Genomic DNA, 14,566 nt, shown 5'->3' on the forward strand with positions numbered 1-14,566 from the left:
GAGGAAGGGTCACTGGACCCGAAACGTTAACTCTGTTTTCTCCTCCACAGATGTTGCCAGACCTGCTGAGCTTTTCCAGCAACTTTGTTTTTGTGTCTGTTCATAATGTTTATTTCGTGACTTCAGGATGTTTCAAGTGTTTAACAATCAACTAACTACTTGTAGTCATACTTATAATGTAGGAAACAGAACCAATTTGTGCACAGTAAGCTCACATAAATCGAAATTAAATAAATAACATTTTTGGTTGCCTTGGTTGAGAAGCAAATATTGGTATGAACATAGGTTAGAGTGGGGGGGGTGGTTGGTGGCAGGGGGGGCATGGTTAGTACTCATTAGAATTAAGAATGAGAGGCAGCCTTATTGAAATATATAAGTTTCATAAGGGGACTTGACAGGGTCGATGTAGAAAAGTTGTCTCCCCTGGTGGGAGACTGTAGGCCCAGAGGACATAATCTCAGAGTAAAGGGGTCACCGTCTCAGAGGCCAATAAATCTGTGGAATTCTTTACTGCAGAGGCCTATCAAAGTTGAGTCATTAAATATATTCAAGGCTGAGACAGACAGATATAATCAGTAAAGGCATCAACGGTTATCAGGAAAGGCAGGAAAGGAGTTGGGAATGATCAGATCAGCCAAGATCTCATTGAATGTTGGAGCAGATTCAATGGGCTGAATGGCTTATTCCTGCTCCTACATTTTATGAGTTTAAAATGCGGTGGGATTTTTATAATCACTTTAATCAGCGAGAGTATCAGCATAACATGTGCTTTGTATTCTAATTTAAACAGGTTAATGTTGAAAGACATAAATGAATGTGCTGCGACATCCATATACCAATGGGACTCTTACTGCATGCTGCCTAGGTTTGGCCCAAACATGTAAAATAGTGATTAAATCTTGGAAAAACTCTGCAGTTAAAATGGTAGCAAAACTGAAGGATTATCAGAATCCAGTCTTTCCACCCGACTTCTTGGAAAATTTCCAAAATTATAATTTATAGAAACACATTTATAAGAATAATCTTTTACAGAGAAGGAAGCAGCTGAAACTGAAATAATTTGCATGATTCAATGGGTGGGATCCACTGTCTAGTTCAGAACACACACTGCTCGGAGTTTCAGAGTTACAAGTCATTAACTGGCTCCAGACTCCAGACTGTTGTATGCTACGCCTGCAGGGCTTTAATTTAAATAGGCAAATTAAAGTACAGAACCTCGGGACTCAAGCAATAGCGTTTAAGTAAATGTTTAAAAAAAAAGTGAAGCTAAATTAAAAAAGCACACTGCTCAATGATTGTTAAAAATATGACTGAAAACATTTCTGATGTTTGTGTTAAGCATCAATCTCTCTCATTATCCGACTGGCCCTAGCTCCAGCAAAGGAACAAAGCTTCCTTCAGGCAAAATTTGTAGAAAATGCAAAATTATATTTTAAAGAAATACAATACAAATAAAAGCTGGGCTACAGCTGGAGCAGAAATGGAATTCTTGATTGTATAAAACTACACATAAATTTAAAATGTATTGGCTGAAAAGGTGATTTAATAGCAACTTCAAAAACAAACTGGTTGAAAATGAAAAAGAGAAAGGGGAATGAAACTAATTGGATAGCTCTTTCAAACTGCCAACATGAGCACAATGGTTGAAGTGGCCCCTTCCAATGTTGATATTTGCATGATTCTAAGTCAGGATTCAATTTGTGCCCAAAAATACAGCCTGGAAGTTACTTCAATCGTTTATTCACTTTCTGTTACATAGCTCTCCAGTCTACTTGGATTCTCATATTACAGAAAGAGAAAGATATATATCTCACAATGAACCAGAGGCAAACACAGGCGCAAAGCGCGAGACTGGAGCAGCAAGGACGAAATGAGGTATATGGAGGCGAGTTGGTCTATAGATACGGATGTGAAAAGAAAGTTGGCAAAGTGGAGGGGCGAGTGGGCTGCAAGGAGGCACGGCAAGAGGAGAAAGAGTAATTTGTAACCCTGCAAAACAGGTATACTCAACCGGTCATGAGCCAGAATAGGTGAATTCCTTGCAAATTAATGTGAAATCTCTATCTTAAGGGTGAAAGGGAGTTCAGGAGCTAGCGTACAGGGGAAAATGTAGTGGACACTATTCAGATGAATACCGTGTCAACCAAATAATTTAATATTACAGTTTTATTCTAAGGATTTGAGTTACATTACAGATTTCAAAGACTTCCTCATCTGGAATTATATGAGGTGCAATAACTGTGTTAGAGATAAACTATTTATCCATGACTTCACCAGCCTGCAGAGTGTATTTAGAGTGATGGCTTGTGTGCGAACGTCTTAAGCTTTTTAAAAACATAATATTGCTAATTTATTACCTTTGCTTGTGCAAATTTAAGTACAATGATGCCTATGGAATTAATATTTCCCTTGTGTTGAGGATAATTTAATGAACCAATTTAATGAGGCAATTATTGATGATATTGTTGAATTCTTCTAATTCTGCTTCCGATAAAGTCTAAAACCTCCCATATGTCATAAATACAGAAGGTATTTGTTGCACCTGACAGAATGAATAAACAAACAAACAAACAAACACCGAATAAAGAAGATGGTGAGTATGTAGAAGGAACCCCCAAAAGCAAGTCTCTCAAATTCAAAAGTAGCCATCAAGAAAATCTGAAAAGGAACAAGTGAAAAAAGAAATGACTTTGATCCCTGATATCCCTTCTGAACTTCAGAGAAGAAATTGGCTAAAGATAAAATTCCGAACCACTCGCCTGCTCAAATTGGAGTCAATAATAAACAAAACAAAAGGGAGGTAGAGGGGGCAGCGGTGGCGGTAGGAGATGGAGAAATAACCACCAATTTCAAAACAATAATTAAGCATTAGACTCACTCACTGGCTTTGTGTATTCACCCAATAAATATCTGAGAAATACAAATCAGACAAGATTCCAGACTGATTTTTCACGTCTACTGAATTAGTTGACCTCAAACCAGGGTGGTAGTAGGGAATCTATAACTGACCATTAATTTGACAGCATAACAATGAAAAATCCATTTGAATTCTTCTTTGATTCCAATCCAGTGCACCTTAATTTGGAGTGTGCATATAAATCCTGAGCAGGACAAAATGAAGCTCTATGATGTTTCCTGATAGTTTAATCATTTTGTACTGTAAAGATGGATGCATTAATAATAGCTAGTGGATTAAATACAAACTGCACATGCCCAAGTAACAGCATTTCAGCAGAGTTAATGCTTTCAAGAGAGGAGGAAAAATCGAAGAGACACAAAAAATTACACAACAGATTTAACACACTTTCCACAAGAAGCAATATTGTGAATATTCAAAATCGGAATCAAAAACAGAAAATGCTACAAAATTCATTAGATGTGGCATTACCTATGGGTATACAATTAGAGTTAATATTTCAGTTTGATGATCAGAGGAAACGTCAACCTGAAAGATCAACCTTGTTTCTCTTTGCATAGATGCTGCCAGATCTGTTGAGTATTCCTTAGGATTATTTTGCGATTATTTACACTAATTAACTTGCTTAAACATACTCTTCTCTTAAGTTCGGAAGGGGTACCAGGGATCAAAGTCATTTCTTTTTTAACACAACCTAATTATTTAGCAAGTCCTTCCTGCTCTTGTCAAATCACCTCACCTTGATTCTCTCAATGCCTGCTTCAATCCTCAGTTGTTCCACGAGTTTCCGTGCTTGTGCTATGTTGTTAGTTGTTGACATTGTCTGCCATCTATTCTAGGCCAAGGCCAATCTGTAAAACAGAAAGAAAGACAGATTTTTATGAAAAACTCAAAGTACAAGAACTTCCAATATTTACAAATGGATTCAATTTTGGTCTTCAGTCCCACTGTCCTGTTTTGAAAGAATTAACTGTATCAGAACAAATACCAAAATTGGCATTTATAATTATTTTTATAGAACATAACAATCCTATTTACGCAAAAGGCCTTATGATCATCATAAATAATTCTTCCCAGTGATTCACTGGCAGATTGTCTTTTTACCCCAAAAAGTCTTGCTGCTGTGAAGTTTTGCATAAAATTTCAATAAACACAACAAGCTGAATGTATTATAGACGATCGACTGCTGCAGCCAAAAGCTGGTTGATGGTGGCGGTTCATGGTTTCACTTTGTTCCCTGATGGCGATGTATTCCTGGCAATGCCCAATTAAGTAACCGTTAGCAAATTAAGTTTGATGGCATCAAGGCTGCAATACCCGGGCAGGTCACCTCAAATGACTGGGAGAGGCTGGTCTCAGCGATAGGGATGGCGATTCAAGGTGCATGGGCAGCACCATTACCACATGAATCATCTGCCATCTATTCCGGGGACAGTGGTGTAGGCCACAAGGTTCCACACAAAAAACAAGAATGGCCCCAACCATCTCCTCAATGAGAGGAGAGGCTGTTAGGTTTTACTAATCTGCCTCTCCATCCAGCGGTGGGCTGTCTCACAAGTGGCCAATGTTTTCGCCACTGCGAAATGGCACAGCAGCAGGAAGATATGGGCACCTCCACCTTCCTGCCTCCTAGCACATTGCCAAGGACTGATAAAATTCCTTCGACATATTTTGCATTTTGCAAGCCAGGCTGGATACTCTGACTGATCTGTGACAGCCAAAACAATAAGGGGTCAAATCATGTCCATCCTTTTGACTTGATAAAAGAAAAGGGGAAAGAAGTTAAGGTTGAGGAGAAACTGAACAAAATCATTTTGTGTTAACACCTGATTTAATTGTAGCCACTCAGCCCCATAATTAAATCTATTGGGCTAGTCAAACATTTCTCGGGATAGCGCTAACGAATTTAGTTTTCCTTTTTCATTTGTTTGTACTATTCTACAAGTCGACAAAAATACTTAGATACTCCACTGTCGAATCGGAAATGATCAGAAAAACTGCCACAAAGTCTTGATGTCAACTTGTAAATATTTATTAATCAAAATTCTTACAAGTAAGTCTTGTTTTTTGCATAGTTTTTAATGCAAAGAGGTGAAAACATACTAGTTTTTTTTAAAATTGGTGCTATTTTAATTCAGATTCCAAAAGAACAATAATTGTAAGCAAGATTGAGTACACAGTTTGCACTAGTAATTCACCTTACTCCTCTTAGCAGCAACATCATACAGCCAGCAAACATTGAGAGCATTTAATTAACACCCAGTTACCTAAGATCTAAAATGCATCAACATTAAAGCAGCTGGTAATCAGCTTCTCCCTTTTATTGTCTCTAAACTAAATCTGAACACTGAGCCAAAGCAACGGGATGTTTTAAGGTCTGGTACAAAAGCAATATCAGATGCTTCTCAGAACTTTATGGGAAGTTAGAGAAGAGATTTCTGGGCCCCTTGGTGAGATATTTGTATCATTGACAGCCATCGGCGAGATGCCAGAAGACTAGGGATTGGCTAATGTGATGCCGTTATTTAAGAAAAGCTGTAAAGAAAAACCAGGGAGCCTTACATAAGTGGTGGGAAAGTTGTTGCATGAGATTCTAAGGGCAAGATTTACATTCATTTGGAAAGGCAAGGATTGATTAGGGATAGTCAACATGACTTAGTGAGACATGATTTCCCATGCACAAAGATTGAGTTTTTTTTTAAAAAGAGGTTACAAAAAGATTGAAGTAGTTGAGTGGTAGATGTTGTCTATACGGACTTCAGCAAAGCATTCAACAAGGTTCCACATGGTAGTGGTTAGTAAGGTAAGATCACATGGGATTCACAGGGAGCTAGCCATGAGAACAGCTTCAGCCGTGATCTTGGGTTCATGTCGCACTATATGTAACCCCACCACACTGTTCTGTATCTGTAAAATCTTTCCTACTGTCCTCTTTTTACAGCATTGCCTTGATAAATTGTTATGATCTCCTACCCTAATTAGTTTGTACAGTTTTGAATTACTTACCAGTTTGGTTAGACCCTCAGCATGCGACTCTTATACCTATCATGTTATTCCAGTCATTTAGTTTGTTTCCAGCACCACCTTATTTTGAATTTTTTGTAATTATCTCTCTGACTCACTTAATCGGATTATAGGTCATCCAGCTGTTGACACTTTATTCACATCATCTAACATTCTTGGTCACCTGCACAGACTAATTATCTGCCACTCCACTCACTTGTTGTATGATCTTTTGATCTCTCTGCCCATAAACTCCGTGTTCTATGTGCTTCTCTCTCACTGTGCCTTGCAAAGGAGCTATGTTTCGAAAGCTTGTGTTTTCAAATAAACCTGTTGGACTATAACCTGGAGTCGTGTGACGTCTGAAATTAGCTTGAAGATAGGAGACAGAGGGTGGCAGGGTTAGTAAGTTTGCAGATGACATCAATATAGGTGGTGTAATGGACAGTGAAGATTATCTCAGTACAACGGGACCTTGATAAGATGGACCAATGGGCTAAGGAATAGCAGATGAGTTTAGATAAATATGAGGTGTTGCACTTTGGTGAGGCAAACCAGGGCAGGGCTTATACAATTAATCTAAGGTTTTGGAGTAGATCTGTAGCTCGGGTTGTGGGTGTTGAGGTTGGTTGGCTCGCCGAGCTGGTTTGTTGTTCCGCAGACGTTTTGTTACTGTGCTTGGTAACATCCTCAGTGCAGCCTCTGATGAAGCGTCGGTGTGTTTTCCCGCCCGGTTTTTAAACTCTGGAGTCCGTGCGATGGATTGCCTCACTTCGGGGTTTCCTCCGTAGTGGAACGTATATGGGGTCGAGTTCAATGTGTTTATTAATGAGGATGTTACCAAGCACGGTAACAAAACGTCTGCAGAACAACAAACCAGCTCGGCGAGCCAGCCAACCTCAACACCCACAACCCGAGCTACAGGTGACATGGCACTCCACGAAGCATGCTATTAATAAACACATTGAACTCGACCCCATATACATTTCACTACAAAGGAAACCTGGAAGTGAGGCAATCCATCGCAATGGACCCCAGAGTTTAAAAACCAGGTGGGAAAACACACCGACACTTCATCAGAGGCTGCACTGAGGATGTTACCAAGCACGGTAACGAAACATCTGCGGAACAACAAACCAGCTCGGCGAGCCAATCAACCTTATACAATTAATGATAGGACCCTGGGGAGTGTTGCTGAACAAACAGACCCAAGGGTGCTTGGTTCCTTGAAAGAGGCGGAGTCACAGATAGACAGGGTGATGAAGGGGTATGCTTGCCTTCATTGGCAAGAATGTTGAGTGTAGGAGTTGGGACATCATGTTGCGGCTGTACAGGGTACAAGTGAGGTCACATTTGGAATACTGCATACAATTCTGGTCACCCTTCTTTAGGAAAGACGTTGTCAATCTTGAGATGGCACAGAAAAGATTTACAAGGATGTTGCTGGGACTGGAGGGTTTGAGCAATAGGGAGAGGCTGAATAGGCTGGGACTTCTTCCCCTGGAGTGTTGGAGGTTGAGGGTTGAGGGTTGAGGGTTGACCTTATAGAAGGTTACAAAATCATGACGGGCATGGATATGGTGAATAGGCAAGGTCTTTTTTCTTAGGGTAGGGGAGTCCAAAATTAGAGGGCATAGATTTAAGGTGAGGGGGAAAGATTTAAAAGGGACCTGAAGAGTAATCTTTTCACACAGAGGGTGGTGCGTGTATAGAATGAGCTGCCACAGGAAGTGGAGGCAGGTGCAATTACAACATTTAAAAGGCATCTGGATGAGAATATGAATAGGAAGGGTTTAGAGGAATATAGGTCAAATTGGGACGTCTGGCCGGCACAGAAGAGTTGGACCGAAAGGTCTCTTTCAGTGCTGTATGCCGGAGTCTAATTATTAGTAATGGAGTGCCATGTGGCGGCAATAGTCCAACACTGCTGAACCCAAAGTTTGAGGGGCATTGTTGTGCAAGGCAGGGAGAAAGCAATACAAAGATGTGATTATCCTTGAAAGGTTGTGATCTCGCAGACAACTTTACAGCACCACTATTGGGGCATTTATAGTCACCAGTTCTCTTGAACTCACTTGGAAGCTGGAGAAAAAAAATGGAAGACCTAAAATTGTAATGACCCATCACTTTGAGATTTCGCATTTTATTTTATTCATTAATGGGATTTAGGGGGTGCTTGTCAGGCCAGCATTTATTGCCAATCCCAGATTGCCCTGGAGAAGTTAGTAGTGAGCTGCCTCTTGAACCACAGTTGCCTTTGAGGTGTAGAAAAATTTGCATTGCTGTTATGAAGGGAGCTCCAAGATCTTGACCTAGTCCTAATGAAGGAACAGCGATATAGTCCCATGTCAGGATGGTGTGAGACTTGGAGGGGAATATGTAAGTGGAGGTGCTCCCAAGCATTCATTGTTCTTCTTCTCCTTCTCCTTCTTCTTCTTGACTTCTTCTTCGTGATCTAAACCACAGGCTTGGGAGGGCTGTTGAAGGAGCTTTAGCAAGTTCCAACAGTGCATCTTGTAGATGGTGCACACTGCTGCCACTGTACGGTGGTGGTGAAGGAACTTAACATTTAAAATTGTAGTTGGAGTGTGAATCACACAGATGCTTTGCCCTGGATGACAATGAGCTGCTTCAGTTTTGAAGCTAAACACATCTAAGCAAGTGCAGAATATTCCATTCCACTTTTGCCTCACACCTTACAGATGGTGGGAACATTGAGGAGACAGGTAGCGAGTTACTTGACAATGAATTCCTAGCTTCTGGCCTGATCTTATAGCCATTTTATTTATGTGGCTGGGCCAGTATCCCAGGGTGCTGATAGTGACATTCTGCAATGAAATTAAAAACCTTGTCTATCTCTTGGAAAACATTAAGCTGACCCACCAACCTACCACTTCCACTCAACTATACCTCCCCAGGGACCCTATAGTGTACCATCCCTTTCCAGTCTATTCTATTCATTTTAAGCAGCATTCACACCACAGTAAATTGGACCAACACATTATTGTACCTTATGCATAAATTCAAATCACTAATGGTTTACACACTGAACAGTCGTAATAACACTTGTTATTGAAGCAGCCTTAGTTGGTCTAAGATGTTCCAAAACCAAGGAGGGAAAAAAAAACAGAACAGGTTTGACTTTTAAACGATATTCCTAGGCGCATTAACCTACAATTCAGTTTGCACTGTAATTTTGATTGAAGAAATGTGTCTGAACAAATCTCCACAATGGTCTCATTTTGAATACTTGTAAAAAGCATCAGCTGAATAGCTGTTCAAATACAAAGTTTTGGGTTATCAATTATATTTTACTTTCTTCATGTTGCATAGATGTTGGAGCAATCACTGGAAATCCTCAGGGTACTTTGCATCAGTTTTCACAGTGGAAATCGCTAGTAGCATACCAGAGTTTCAAGAGAGTCAGGGTAGAGGTGAATGTAGTGGCTATCACTAAGGTGGTGGTGGTGGCGGCAAGATGAAATGTCTGAAGATGGATAAATTGTCAGAACCAGATGTGCTAGGCCCTAGAGTTCTGAAAGAGATAGCGGAGGAGATTGTGGAGGCATTGGTGGTGATCTTTCAGAAATCACTGGAGTCAAGGAGAGTCCTAGAAGACTAGAAAACAGCTAATGTAACACCCCTGTTTAAAAACGGAGGGAGACTGAATACTTAGAAATGCATGGTAAAATAGGGTTGACGCAGCATGGCTTCACCAAGGGGAGGTCATGCCTGACAAATCTGATGGAATTCTTTGAGGAGATAATGAAAGCTAGTGGAATTGATCTATGTGGAGTCCTCGAAGGTGTCACACAAAAGGCTGTGAAATAAGATAAGGGCCAATGGTGTTCAGGGAAAGGCACTGGCATGGATAGAGGTTTGGCTGACTGGCAGAATGCAGAGAGTGGGGATAAAGTAGGCTTCTTCAGAATGGCAGCCAGCAACTAGTGGAGTTTCAAGGGGTCAGTGCTGGGGCCACAACTATTCAGATTATACATCAATAATCTCAATGAAATAACAGAGGACATTGTTACTTAGTTTGCAGGTGACACAAAAACAACAAAGGACAGGAGGCAGAGAGGCTACAGAAAGACTTGGACAGGCTACGAGAGAGGGCAGAGAAGTGGCCGATGGAATACAATGGGGGAAAATTTGAGGTTATGCACTTTGGTAGGAAGAATAGATGTGTAAATTATTTTCTAAATGGGAAAAGGCTTCAGAAATCTGAAGCTCAAAAGGGACTTAGGAGACCTATTTCAGGATTCTCTTCAGGTTAATGTGCAGGTTCGGTTGGCAGTTAGGAAGGCAAATGGAATGTCAGCATTTATTTCAAGAGAACTAGAATACAAGAGCAGAGATGTACTGCTAACATCGCATCAGGCCCTGTATCTAAGGAAGGATATGCTGGTGTTGGAAAGGTTCCAGAGAAGGTTTACAAGAATGATCCCAGGGATGAAGGGCTTGTCATATGAGGACTATGGGTCTGTAATCGACAGAGTTTAGAAGGATGAGGAAGGATTTCATTGAAACTTAGAGTCCTGAAAGGCGTGGTATTATGGGCCAGACCAAATACCCTCAAAATATGATAAAGAAGATAGCCTACCCCCTAATGTTTTCTCATTTTAAAGGCAAGTGCCACACATTGCATTCTGGATACAAGTGGAGGTGATGGCCTAGCTCGCTGGATTTCGTTAATTCAGAGACCCACATTATGTTTGAATCCTGCCACACTAGGAGGTAGAATGTGAATTCAATAAAAATCTGGAATTAAGAGTCCAATGATGATCATTAATCCATTGTGAATTATTATAAAGGTTCACTAATGCCCTTTAGGGAAGGAAACTGCTATCCTTGCATGGACTGACATATATGTGACTGGAGACCCACAGCAATGTTGTTGGCTGTTAACTTCCCTCTAGGCAGTTAGGAATGGGCAATAAATGCTGGCTTGGCCAGCATTGCCCTCATCCCGTAAATGAATTTTTAATAATTCCATGGGTCAAACTATCAGTCTTGAAGCAAAACACACTTTATTCATACATAGGTTAAAAGACAACAAATGAAAGAACAAATTGGAATAACTTAGTTCTATTGGGAACCTTAACGGAATAATAGATTAGTTAACTACTAAATTAACTGTTCCTATATAACAACATCCCATAAACAGAAAGAAAAAAAAACAGCTTCCACATCCAGCTTCGAGATCCCAGTAGCAACTGCTACTGAACAACTAAAGCTGAAAATTCTGGCTCTGGGGGAGCTTCACCCCATCCACTCAGGCTGCTTTTATTGTTCCAACTGAAAAAAAAATGCAAGGCCTCACAAGCTGTTTACTTTATTGGATTCAAATAGACAGCTCGGTACCTCTGTCTTAAAAACTCCCTTCAATAAAAAAAGGACAAAGTACATTCTCTTAAAGCCATAGTATGGTCACACTGAATAGAGTAAATGTGGAGATGATTTTTCCCCTAGTAGGAGAGACTAGGCCCCAAAGGGCAGAGCCTCAGGGCGACCCTTTAGAATCTAAAGGAGGAGGAATTTCTTGAGCCAGAGGATGGTGAATCAGTTACACTCATTGCTGCAGAAGGCTGTGCAGACCAAATCATTGAATGTAATTAAGACAGAGAAAGATAGGTTTTTGATTCGTAAGGAGATCAAGGCTTAGAAGGCAGAGTTGAGAAACATATCAACCAGACTCAATGGACCAAATGACCTAATTCTTCTCCCATATTTGATGGTCTTACAGGTATTCTGACATACTTGTGCACTGTAACTAGTGACAATATATTACTTCTTGAATCATACTGGACAGAAAGAGTCCAATCCACCCATCATTGCTGTGTTGGCTCTTTAGTAGAGCAATATAATTTACCTGACTCCCTGCCCTTCACCATATGCTTTCTTCTTTTCATGGGCATCTTTAGACGTCAAATCAAGCTCTCATGCAAGTTGAGCATACAGGCATTTTTTGAGAACAGTGCCACAGGGCAGAAATAATGGCAAGAAATTTAACTAATTTTTCTCTGTGGTGCCAAGATAAAGTGTATTCTACTGCAGCTAGGATGAGTTAACACAGAACCTACCAGGGACACAGCATTCTTGCCTGAATCTTTCTTCAGATTACATAGATCTTTTGTAGCCCTGCATTTAACTGAAGTATTTTACAATTTTTGGTGAATGAACAGAGTAATAAGCCAGGTTTTTAAAGTCACTTACTTAAATAAACACAATACATAAAAATACGCCAGTATTGTTTTCTGAGAAGAAAAGACTGTAGCTACCTATAAATGCTTAAATCTGCACTCTTGTTAAATGCATGGGTAGATTTTAAATGGTGTCCAAAAGTGTTATGGAATAACTCTCGCCAATAAAAACAAATTTCACGTGACTTAGTAAAATGTACTAAACACAAATCTAGGTCAGCACTTAAAAGTGCATACTGATATTATAGTAATTCAGTAAACATGTTTTTTAACAAAATCCCAAAGGGCCCCAGATGTTTTTATTACATTTTTACTTTAAAAGAGAACAGATATTAGCTGACGTCAGCCACAAGCAGTTATAAAATAATCGTATCACCTGTCTTTTGCATGGCTCTGGGAGAAAGTAAACCAACTACTGCCCAATCCTGATGGCCACCTGACAAATGGGCTACGGTCCAAAAGCTTGTGTTTTCAAATAAACCTGTTGGACTACAGCCTGGTGTCATGTGATTTCTGACCCATTCCTGATGATGACTGATTCCAAGAAAGCAGGCTTTCATGAATGTCAGGTTAGGCCAGGATCAAGCTCAGATGCAAGGCTCTTTACTGCCCCATTAAGCAATTGCCTTATCTCACCACCACCTTATCAAGGGAAACTAGGGACAGGCAATAAATGCTGGTTAGCCAGCCGCACTGCGTCCTACTAGTAAATAAAAACTAAACACAAAGAGCAACTTGTGAAAGAGTTTTAGTTCAGTTGACCTTTACAGAAGTATCAGATAGATTAGTAATATTAAAAGATAATTAAAAATTCAAATCTAAGGTTCTCATGTTATAAGTTTCATTTTAAAAAAAAGTGTAATATGGAAAGAAAAAAAGGCAGAGTAAAATGCTTATTTTGAGGTTCCCGATATGATCAAAACTAGCCTTGAAGTGGGATGTAAAGTTTTAAGCTGTTGATAATTAATGCTGATTTAAAATTACTAAAGAAAGAATTTCCTTTTTTTGTTCCTCACCCAATCCTATGACTTCCCAAAAAAATATATATAGCCAGTGAAATGCTTATAGTCATATCAGTGGTATAGATACCTACACCAGGTAATTTATGTACAGTGAAACATGTCATAAAGCAATGAGAGAATATCAGAATTTTTTTTTCCCACCTGACAGGGAAGTCTGAGTCTTGGTTTAAAATGGTGGTGTTCAATACAAAAGCAAGAAAGTAATACGGAATGTTTATAATGGTTTTGATCAGTCCATGACTAGTGTCACGACTCATTGTGGTAACTTGCTGGAAATCAAGTCTCGCTATTCCCAGAATTGTGACAAAAGTTAAGGATTTTAAATTAAGTGTGCTAAATTAGGGAATTTCTGATTTATCTGATTTTCAGATCCAGGTTGATAGAAAGCATGGCCCAGGTTTCTGTACTGAACAAGGATTACTATTTATTACAATAATTAGACTCTGGCTACAGGTAAACAGTTATAAACTTTTGGCATATAACACTAATAATTAAAATGTTAATCCCCCTATGAACACCCGCTTTGTCACACACACGAGACATGGGAGAAACAGTGTGCGGAGAAAAACTGGAAAGACAGTTCGTTACTCCTTGCTCCCAAGTTCTGTTGAATTGGTTCTTACTGATGCAAAAGTTTCTTCCTGGCTTTCAAAAGGCACAAGATGGCAAGTTCACTTCTAAAATGTCCCTGATTTATCAATTAGAAGTCACAGTTTACAGCAATTGCTGAAGGAAAGATTAACAGGATTTCTTCAGATTTAAAGTAAGTTTTAACCATACAGAACAGAGTGCACAACCTGGAGATCCAAACCCTTCTCTGTAATTTGCTCCCAACTCCAAGCTGTTCAGTTACCTGACAACCAATCACATGGCTGTTGGTAAGCAAAAGATCTTTTTCATCAATTACTGGTCACTGGTCATTTTGGCAACCAATTTCCTGTTGCCAGAGCTTCACCAAAAATGGAACCTTTCCACTCATATTTGTCTGCAACCACTTCAATTACCGCTTGCTCAAGGAGCTATTTAGGATGCTTGTATTGGGTTTCAAGTTACTTGCTTTGCTAAACATACAGCACCCTTGCAAAACACTGGCTTTTAAAATAGTTCTCTCTCATTTCAGTTCACAATTTTAAAAAAAAGTACAAGATAAGAAAGACATGATCCTTACACTAGGCCATCGTTTCCAACTCTGGTTACCACACTTGGTCTGTGGAACTTGTGGAAGTCTGTCGAAGTCCTCAAAAGTGTGGAAGAGATTTCCTAGCATGATTCCAAAGATAGAGATAGCAGGAACTGCAGATGCTGGAGAATCCGAGACAACAAGGTGCAGAACTGGATGAACACAGCAGGCCAAGCAGCATCATAGGAGCAGAAAGGCTGACGTTTCGGGCCTAGACCCTTCATCAGCCCGAAACGTCAGC

General features: G+C 39.9%; 1 protein-coding gene and 1 long non-coding RNA gene across 5 annotated transcripts in view; one reads left to right on the forward strand and one right to left on the reverse strand.

Moving 5' to 3' along the window:
- The window catches only part of LOC125486458, a 267,656-nt gene that overhangs the window by 197,558 nt on the left and 55,532 nt on the right, over positions 1-14,566 (forward strand). The gene's annotated exons all lie outside the window — the stretch shown is intronic.
- LOC109935190 (guanine nucleotide-binding protein G(I)/G(S)/G(O) subunit gamma-7-like) overlaps positions 1-14,566 on the reverse strand; it is a 40,034-nt gene that overhangs the window by 19,513 nt on the left and 5,955 nt on the right. For all 3 annotated transcript variants that reach the window (XM_048614055.1, XM_048614057.1, XM_048614056.1), the window contains exon 2: positions 3,657-3,768. In XM_048614055.1, the coding sequence (XP_048470012.1) occupies positions 3,657-3,737 (81 nt within the window). In that variant the 5' untranslated portion in view covers positions 3,738-3,768. The remainder of the gene's footprint in view (positions 1-3,656; positions 3,769-14,566) is intronic.

The sequence above is a fragment of the Rhincodon typus genome, chromosome 29 (assembly GCF_021869965.1).
Source record: "Rhincodon typus isolate 14 chromosome 29, sRhiTyp1.1, whole genome shotgun sequence".
Lineage (NCBI taxonomy): Eukaryota > Metazoa > Chordata > Chondrichthyes > Orectolobiformes > Rhincodontidae > Rhincodon > Rhincodon typus.